Genomic DNA, 9171 nt, shown 5'->3' on the forward strand with positions numbered 1-9171 from the left:
AACTTTGCTTCAGGATGAGAACAGAAATCGGGCTCCGGCGGCTCTTGGTTCTTGCTCTCGGCTGTGCTGCATTTGAGAGATGGGCAATGGCTAGGCCAGACTCCATCATTAGAGCTGGGCGATATATTTATAAATTGTCTGAAACTTGTATGGCTTTCAGCCCATGATACCAGTTTCAGACAATTTGAGAAGGCTCAAATTGCCTGCAGAGAGCAACAGCGCAGACAGGCAGGCGGAGCCTAAGAATGTTCCTGTCAGCGCCTTTGAGGAAGCTCCCTGCCCCTTTGTTTTTGGTTTTTTTAAAAAATAAATTTTATTTAACATAATTGTTACAAAATATAAGCAAAACAAATACAAATGCAAATACACACATATACACTTCAAATAAGCACATACAGTGGTACCTCGGGTTACATATGCTTCAGGTTACATATGCTTCAGGTTACAGACTCCGCTAACCCAGAAATAGTACCTCAGGTTAAGAACTTTGCTTCAGGATGAGAACAAGAATCGGGCAGCGGCAGCAGGAGGCCCCATTAGCTAAAGTGGTGCTTCAGGTTAAGAGCAGTTTCAGGTTAAGTATGGACCGCCGGAACGAATTAAGTACTTAACCCGAGGTACCACTGTATACATGAAAAAGGAACAAAAGAGAAGAAAAGAAGAAAAGAAATAAGAAGAAAAAATAAAGAGAAAAGAAGAAAAGATGGAAGAATTTCTTCCTAATTTATTCTACAAATATCTCAATATGAAAATAATAATAAAATTTCATTGACTTCCATCGCTTACACTGCACTTCCTGCACGTGCTCCCTGCCCCTTTGGCTCGTGTGAGCCCCAGCAGCATAGGGGCTTGCTTCCCACCCCCAGCTGAGTTCAACAAAGCCCTGGTCCCTTCCCAGCTCATGTGAGCTAGAGCAGCATGGGGGCTTGCGCAGCAGGGTTGAGCGATGTGCCTCAGCTGCTTTTTCCTTCTCTAAGGTTGGGAGGAAGAAGCAGCTGAGATACATGCCAGAGTCAGACATTGCGATATATCAGCATATCGTAGTATTTAGCTGAGATATATTTATGATGTTGAAAACCAGATATCACCCAACCCTTGTTGTTTAGTCATTTAGTCGTGTCTGACTCTTTGTGACCCCCTGGACCAGAGCACGCCAGGCCCTCCTGTCTTCCACTGGTCAGACTCATGCTGGTCGCTTCGAGAACACTGTCCAACCATCTCGTCCTCTGTCGTCCCCTTCTCCTTGGGCCCTCCATCTTTCCCAACATCAGGGTCTTTTCCAGGGAGTCTTCTCTTCTCATGAGGTGGCCAAAGTCTTGGAGCCCCAGCTTCAGGATCTGTCCTTCCAGTGAGCACTCAGGGCTGATTTCCTTCAGAATGGAGAGGTTGGATCTTCTTGCAGCCCATGGGACTCTCAAGAGTCTCCTCCAGCACCAGAATTCAAAAGCATCAATTCTTCGGCGATCAGCCTTCTTGACGGTCCAGCTCTCACTTCCATACATCACTACTGAGAAAACCATAGCTTGAACTATACGGACCTTTGTTGTCAAGGTGATGTCTCTAGGTGATGTCACCCAACCCTACTTCTTCTTAAAGCGCCAACTCTAGGACCTTAGTCTCACCTCTACGCATGCTCCTGGTCGGAGCCCACGGCCATAATTCAACATCTGCTGATAAGCAAGGCACAGAGTGAACTTGTTGTCCAGTTCATAGAGCCCAGCTTGGGCATTTAGCACCTGGGTGATAGTGCCCTGGAAAAGGAACAGAGAAAGGAAACATTACTAATGACGTGCCCTGTTCTGGAGAAATCCAAAGACACCTTCTTGAATCCCAAGGTAGAGGAACCAAGTTCAGGGTGAGGTTCTCTCTGTGCAGGAGATACTGCTTGCTTACTGCATAGGAGATCATCTGGGACTTCCGAGTTGGAACCACCGTCTTTGCTTCCTCCTCCAACTCCAACGAGCTGCTAAGCTGCTCACAGGCCTTGGTGGAAACAGACACAGTTGGACTTCCTTCTGAAGTACTGTCCAAAGATTGCTCCTTCACTCGTTCCGTACAGTAAGGTAGAAGGTGTGAGGAGGAGCTGGTGATGAATACCCTTAATCCAGAAGCTTTCAGGCAAGCTGTTTTAAGAGCAGTGAGGACATACCGATGCCCAAGCTGTAGCACGTGATGCCAAACCAACTGGGAAGATATCTAGGACAGAAAAACCAGAAGGTGAGTCAGACTTCAGCACACTCTCAAGAAATATATTCTTCCAACAAGAGCCTTATCCACCAGCCTCAAAACTAGCTGCAATGCATCTCAGCTGGTATTTATGGGTCACGGCAGTTACACAGCACCTCTAAGATGACTGCAACAGTGTTAGAAACTGAGATATGGAAGCTAGGATCTAAATGGCACCTTAGACCTAGGTTATGGGTGCAACAACGGAATGTCTAGGTGTGCTTTTTTATAACAAGAATACAAAGCTGAAAATGAATGAGCTGCAGCTAAAATATTATGTTTCACATGGTCTAGTGCTTCCCCTGCCCACCCCCTAATATTCTTAAGAGGGTCTCTTCTCCAATCTTCAGAGCGTAGCTGGAAGTGGGGAGGCAGAAAAAGGTCCTCCTTTCCTTCTACTCTACAGCTTTAATCTGAAATCTTAGGCGCAGTGCTGTGCCCAGAGCTCAGAAACTGCTCGCACTAATGAATTTCATTGTCGCAAAATGCGCCTAGAACAATGGGAGATTTGAACCCTGGACTGTGCTACCTATTACAGTTGTACCTTGGAAGTCAAATGGAATCCATTCCAGAAGTCCGTTCGACTTCCAAAATGTTCGGAAACCAAAGCGCGGCTTCTGATTGGCTGCAGGAAGCTCCTGCAGCCAGTCGGAAGATGTGGAAGCCCTGTTGAACCTTCAGCTTCCAAAAATAGTTCACAAATTGGAACAGTCACTTCCGGGTTTGCAACGTTTGGGAGCCAAAATGTCTGAGAACTAAACTGTTTGAAAACCAGGGTACGACTGTAACTTTACATCGTAAATGTGACCTTCTACATAATGAATATATCGCAATACGAACTCTTAGTGTAGAGGCAATATTTTGAAACATAGAAAAGAAATATAGCTCTGACTCAGCTTGGCTGAGCTACAGTACAGTACAGATGTAAAAGTGAATATTCTGGGACACCTTACCTGCACAAATACTGGGATACACGTAGCTGAACTAAAGCATTTCAGGAAGATGAAAAAGAAGGTCTTTTGGTGGATGTAGAGAATAGTGCTCAGCCTACACAGTTCGCCTGCCACATTCAGCTTTGCGATCTCCTTATGTTTTGGCCTTAAAAGAAAAGATCATACCAAGGTAGGTCTACCTATATAAACAGAAAATTGCAACAGCAGCAACAAATCTGGCTAGACCATCCTTCTCTAGGTTACGTTCTGCCAAAGGCAGGAAAATAATTCACTTTACAAGCTTGAATGGCTTGTCTTTACTTAAGCCAAGTAATTCACCACTCCAACAGAAGCTTGTGGAACATCATATTTCTGTGCAGTCATACCTCGGAAGTTGAATGGAATCCATTCCGGAAGTCTGTTCGACTTCCAAAGCATTCGGAAACCAAAGCGGGGCTTCTGATCGGCTGCAAGAAGCTCTGTCGGACATTCAGCTTTCAAAAATAGGTCGCAAACCGGAACAGTCACTTCCGGGTTTGCAGCATTCGGGAGCCAAAATGTCCGAGTACCAAGGCGTTTGGGATCCAAGGTACGACTGTATTCATTTTCTCAGACAGCTTGCTCCCTTGGTGGAAGACAACAACCGGTCTAACAATCATGGCTGCTGGAAGTATTTGGCAGGCAACACTGAACCTTTACCTGGCATTGAGCAGCTGTGCAGCTTGTCTCGGGTAGAAAACAGGGAGGATATCAAGAGTTTTCTCTGGACTAGGCATCACTTGGATTGGGTCTTGCATGATCTCCAAATATCCAGCTGTGCTCTTGCCTGCTTTGGGGATATATATCCAGCTGGGAAACAGCAACAGAGACCCTAGCCACTCAAGCTCAAAACGCAGGAGCTGAACCAAAGAGAGAAAGAGACTCTATTAGGCACACATTTTCTATGAAATTGGTACTTTGAATAGGTAAAGGTAAAGGACGCCTGGATGGTTAAGTCCAGTCAAAGGCGGCTATGGGGTTGCGGTGCTCATTTCACCTTCAGGCCGAGGTAGCTGGCGTTTGCCCACAGACAGTTTTCCGGGTTATGTGACCAGCATGATTAAACTGCTTCTGGCGCAACAGGACACCGTGACAAAAACCAAAGTACACGGAAACGCCATTTACCTTCCTGCCACAGCAGTACCTATTTATCTACTTGCACTGGCGTGCTTTCGAACTGCTAGGTTGGCAGGAGTTGGGACAGAGCAACGGGAGCTCACCCCGGTGTGGGGATTTGAACTGCTAACCTTCTGATCGGCAAGCCCAAGAGGCTCAGTGGCTTAGACCCCAGCACCACCCGCATCTCTGTTAGAAACAGTGTTAGGAAGCAAAAGAGAAGGCAGTCCTCAAGCCGTACCATGCAGGGCAACTCGCCAGTGTTGTCTCGCACATACAAACTACCATCCACCAACTTCTCTTTCTCCCCAAGTCTTTCATCCGTCAAGTATCCCACGAGTATTAAGTGCGTCCGTTGCAACTTTCTCTGGTTAGAGAAAACGCCTTCACCTTGACGAACCCATTCCCTGAATTCATCAGAGCTCCAGGTTAGATGACTGCAGCAAGGCACCCGCTGTTGAGACTGGAGATCAGAGACAGAAATAAGGCTGGAAGGGAAATAATGATTGATTTAGGAAACAACATTTTTATTTTCCACATAGAATTCTGCAAAATGTCTGGACGTAAGAATCATTCATTAAAAAATACATACATAAAAAAATAGTTGTCTCAGCTTGGGGGTGGGGGGTGGGGAATCACCCAAAAGAATAGGTCTCAATACTTTTTAAGCTGCCTCATTGTGCTGATTCCATTTTCATTTCACCTTTAATATGTATACCGCCTTTCTATATTACTATATACAAAGCAGTTTACAACAACAAAATATACAACAACGTCCACACACCTTAGAATAATCTGATGAAATACAAAATCATAATAAAAACATAACTTTAAAATAAACAAATAAAGTAACATTCAATAATGTATTATAATTTAATAATACACAATAAAATTAACTCTTGAATACCAACATATCATGATTAAACAGAAACTTATTAACAATTACAATAATTACTAAAATACCCTTCAGAAAACTGATTTCAAAATTTCACAAGAGGACACAAAACAAGTTAATAATACTGTATGTGAAATATACCTTTTACCATCTTACATTTGTGTATCTGGCTCTTCCTGCCTAAGTGAACAACTTGATATTTGTGATCTTTTTCAGATTCCTGCATCGCAGGGGGTTCAGCTACATGATCCGGCGGTCCCTTTGTTGTAAACAAAAATTGCCCTTTTCCCTTATGGGGTACCCAAGAGCCCATATAGCCCATATAGAGTTCCTCCTCTCTCCTGCGGGTAAGGGGAGCACCCTGTTGTAACAGATCAATAAAGATCAAACTTACTAGCTGCTTTGCTTCTCAATATTCTCTGGGTGGCCTCTGCTATTCTCTCCTACCAATAGGGAACCTATGTTGTCGTTTAGTCGTGTCCGACTCTTCGTGACCCCCTGGACCAGAGCACGCCAGGCCCTCCTGTCTTCCACTGCCTCCCGCAGTTTGGTCAAACTCATGTTTGTAGCTTTGAGAACACTGTCCAACCATCTCGTCCTCTGTCGTCCCCTTCTCCTTGTGCCCTCCATCTTTCCCAACATCAGGGTCTTTTCCAGGGAGTCTTCTCTTCTCATGAGGTGGCCAAAGTCTTGGAGCCTCAGCTTCACGATCTGTCCTTCCACTGAGCACTCAGGGCTGATTTCCTTCAGAATGGATACGTTTGATCTTCTTGCAGTCCATGGGACTCTCAAGAGTCTCCATACATCACCACTGGGAAAACTATAGCTTGAGCTATACCGACCTTTGTTGGCAAGGTGATGTCTCTGCTTTTTAAGATGCTGTCTAGGTTTGTGTGTGTGTGTATGTGTGTGTATATATATATATATATATGCAGGTTTTGGTGTCCTCGGGTGTCTTCCCGTGTAAAAGTTGGGGTGTCTAGGCGACGTTTCGACGAGGTCTCACTCGTCATCTTCAGGCTGGTGCTTTCGGCTTCTAAGGAACAAAAGAAGAAAAGGCACACTAGCCTGGGAACTTCCTCTCTGCCCAGAACATTGGAGGCTATACACCACACCCCCTCTACAGCATTTATAGGAACTCAAACACTGAGATCCTGCTCTGTTCCAGTAACAAGAAGCCGAAAGCACCAGCCTGAAGATGACGAGTGAGACCTCGTCGAAACGTCGCCTAGACACCCCAACTTTTACACGGGAAGACACCCGAGGACACCAAAACCTGCATTCCTGTACCCGTGAAAATCTACGAAAGCAAATATATATATATATATATACACACACACATACACATTTTGAGGTCTTAGATATATGGTCTTGGTTATATATATATATATATATATACACATACACATTTTGTATATATATATATATATATATACACATATATATACACATACACATATATATATTTATGTGTATATATATATACACATGTGTATATATATATATACACATGTGTATATATATATACACATACACATTTTGAGGTCTTAGATATATGGTCTTGGTTATAGATATCTATGATATATATATATATATATCATATATAGATATCTCATAGATATCTATAACCAAGACCATATATCTAAGACCTCAAAATTCCTATCCGCCCTTCCACCTCTGGCTCCCTCACCTGTAGCCCTGCAGTTGCAAGAGGTCCTTTCGGCTCCCGCGCATCAGGCAGCGCAGCGCGGCGCCCGCCGCTTCCTGGTCGCTCCCGCTGCTTCCCCGCAGCGCCTGCAGCCACTGCCGCTCCAGGGCCGGGAGGGAGGCTCCGGGCAGCCCCCGGCCCGCTTCCCCGCCCGCCCAGCCCGGCGGATCCATGGCTCCAAGGCGCGCAAGACTTCTCTCCGGAAGAGGAGGAGGAGGAGAGAGGCGGGCGCGCCGCCAGAGCCGCAGCCAGCAGCCTCTCGCGCGTCCCCGGAGCGCAGAGGCGGAAGCGACACTTCCTGGTTCTTCTGCACTTGGGAAGCAGGGCAGAAATTCAAATAGTGCAATTTTGGCAACGCACTTGGGATCCACTTCCCCCACCAAAGAGAGGCAAGCAGAGAAGACGCGAGGCGTTTCCTTCTGTGAGAAAGCGGAGACTAGTTTTTCCAGCTTCCCCGTGCTAGCAGGTTGTTGTCGTTGAGTGGGGTCCGCCTCTCGGTGCCCCCCGGGCCAGAGCACGCCAGGCCCTCCTGGACTTGGGGGGTCCCAGTACGTTGTTGGACTACAACTCCCATCATGCCTAGCAGGAAGGGCCGGCTGTCAGGGATGATGGGGGTTGTAGTCCAACAGCGACTTGGGCACTAAGGTCGAGATAGGATGCTCCACACTTCAGAAGAATCTTTATTTGCACCAGCCACCAGCCATAGCAATAAAACAAAATAAAACGTACTGAAGACAGAGGTAAAAACTTAACTATAGAAAATACATTTTGCGGGTTTACATATATAATCAAATAATTGCCCTCCCCAAAAAATCTTGCAGTTTTTGCTATCACCAGATCACCTTGATCTGCTAAAAAAAAGGACACAGCAGCAATGGTTGAGCAACCCGGCATGGACAAAAATGTGGTGTTGTTTAGTTGTGTCCGCCTCTCCGTGACCCCCTGGACCAGAGCACGCCAGGCACTCCTGTCTTCCACTGCCTCCTTCATGCTGGCACCTTCAAGAAAAACTGTCCAAATATACCATATAGCAATATATTCAACACAAAAAACAGCTACAATTTGTTGTTGACAAAGGACAGCTGTACATACAAAGGGCACCATTACATTCAGTAGCTTAGAGCCTCATCAGACCTAAATCCGGGCCTGGTTGCAGGTTCGATCCCCATACGGGACAGCTGCATATTCCTGTATTGCACGGGGTTGGACTAGATAATCCTCGGGTCCCTTCCAACTCTGTTGTTGTTGTTGTTTAGTCGTTTAGTCGTGTCCGACTCTTCGTGACCCCCTGGACCAGAGCACGCCAGGCACTCCTGTCTTTCACTGCCTCCCTCATGCTGGTGGCTTCGAGAACACTGTCCCACCATCTTGTCCTCTGTCGTCCCCTTCTCCTTGTGCCCTCCATCTTTCCCAACATCAGGGTATTTTCCAGGGAGTCTTCTCTTCTCATGAGGTGGCCAAAGTCTTAGAGCCTCAGCTTCAGGATCTGTCCTTCCACTGAGCACTCAGGGCTGATTTCCTTAAGAATGGAGAGGTTTGATCTTCTTGCAGTCCATGGGACTCTCAAGAGTCTCCTCCAACACCAGAATTCAAAAGCATCAATTCTTCGGCGATCAGCCTTCTTGATGGTCCAGCTCTCACTTCCATACATCACTACTGGGAAAACCAGAGCTTTAACTATACAGACCTTTGTTGGTAAGGTGATGCCTCTGCTTTTTAAGATGCTGTCTAGGTTTGCCATCGCCTTTCCCCCAAGGAGCAGGCGTCTTTTAATTTCGTGACTACTGTCACCATCTGCAGTGATCATGGAGCCCAAGAAAGTAAAATCTCTCACTGCTTCCATTTCTCCCCCTTCTGTTTGCCAGGAGCTGATGGGCCCAGTGGCCATGTTCTTCGTTTTTTTGATGTTGATCATAGTCTATGCTTTTAATATTGTTGGTGTTGTTGTTACTACTACTATAATTACTTTCCCCCTTTTTCTTTTAAAATAATTTTTATTGGTTTTACAAAATAAATCTCACATTTACCACATTTGAATTTTAAAATCAAACGAGATTCTTCCGAATCTTATGATTTCCCTCCTACCCTCCGGGGGTCCTTTGTATATCTAAATCAAATGCATATTATCGTTCCTCCACATTATGGCCCTCTAAAGTATCCAAAGTCTTTGTGACATTGCAGGAGTTACTCAAAGCCTGCCAAAGAACTCGTGTGATTACAGTGATCTTTTAAGTACAGTCTGTATTTTGTCCCAT

At 45.5% G+C, this 9171-nt stretch overlaps 1 protein-coding gene across 4 annotated transcripts in view; it reads right to left on the bottom strand.

The window, feature by feature from the left end:
- Positions 1-9171, bottom strand: part of CTC1 (CST telomere replication complex component 1) — a 51112-nt gene that overhangs the window by 26998 nt on the left and 14943 nt on the right. For 2 of the 4 annotated variants that reach the window (XM_081844821.1, XM_081844822.1), the window contains exons 2-6: positions 4555-4801; positions 3858-4057; positions 3180-3324; positions 1894-2196; positions 1623-1751 (exon numbers count right to left, since the gene is read on the bottom strand). In XM_081844821.1, the coding sequence (XP_081700947.1) occupies positions 1623-1751; positions 1894-2196; positions 3180-3324; positions 3858-4057; positions 4555-4801 (1024 nt within the window). Of the gene's footprint in view, positions 1-1622; positions 1752-1893; positions 2197-3179; positions 3325-3544; positions 3597-3857; positions 4058-4554; positions 4802-6898; positions 7117-9171 lie in introns of those variants that run through there. The other 2 variants (XM_081844820.1, XM_081844823.1) reach the window with 2 other exon arrangements.

Source organism: Podarcis erhardii (assembly GCF_964252035.2).
Source record: "Podarcis erhardii genome assembly, chromosome: 17".
NCBI classification, from domain to species: domain Eukaryota; kingdom Metazoa; phylum Chordata; class Lepidosauria; order Squamata; family Lacertidae; genus Podarcis; species Podarcis erhardii.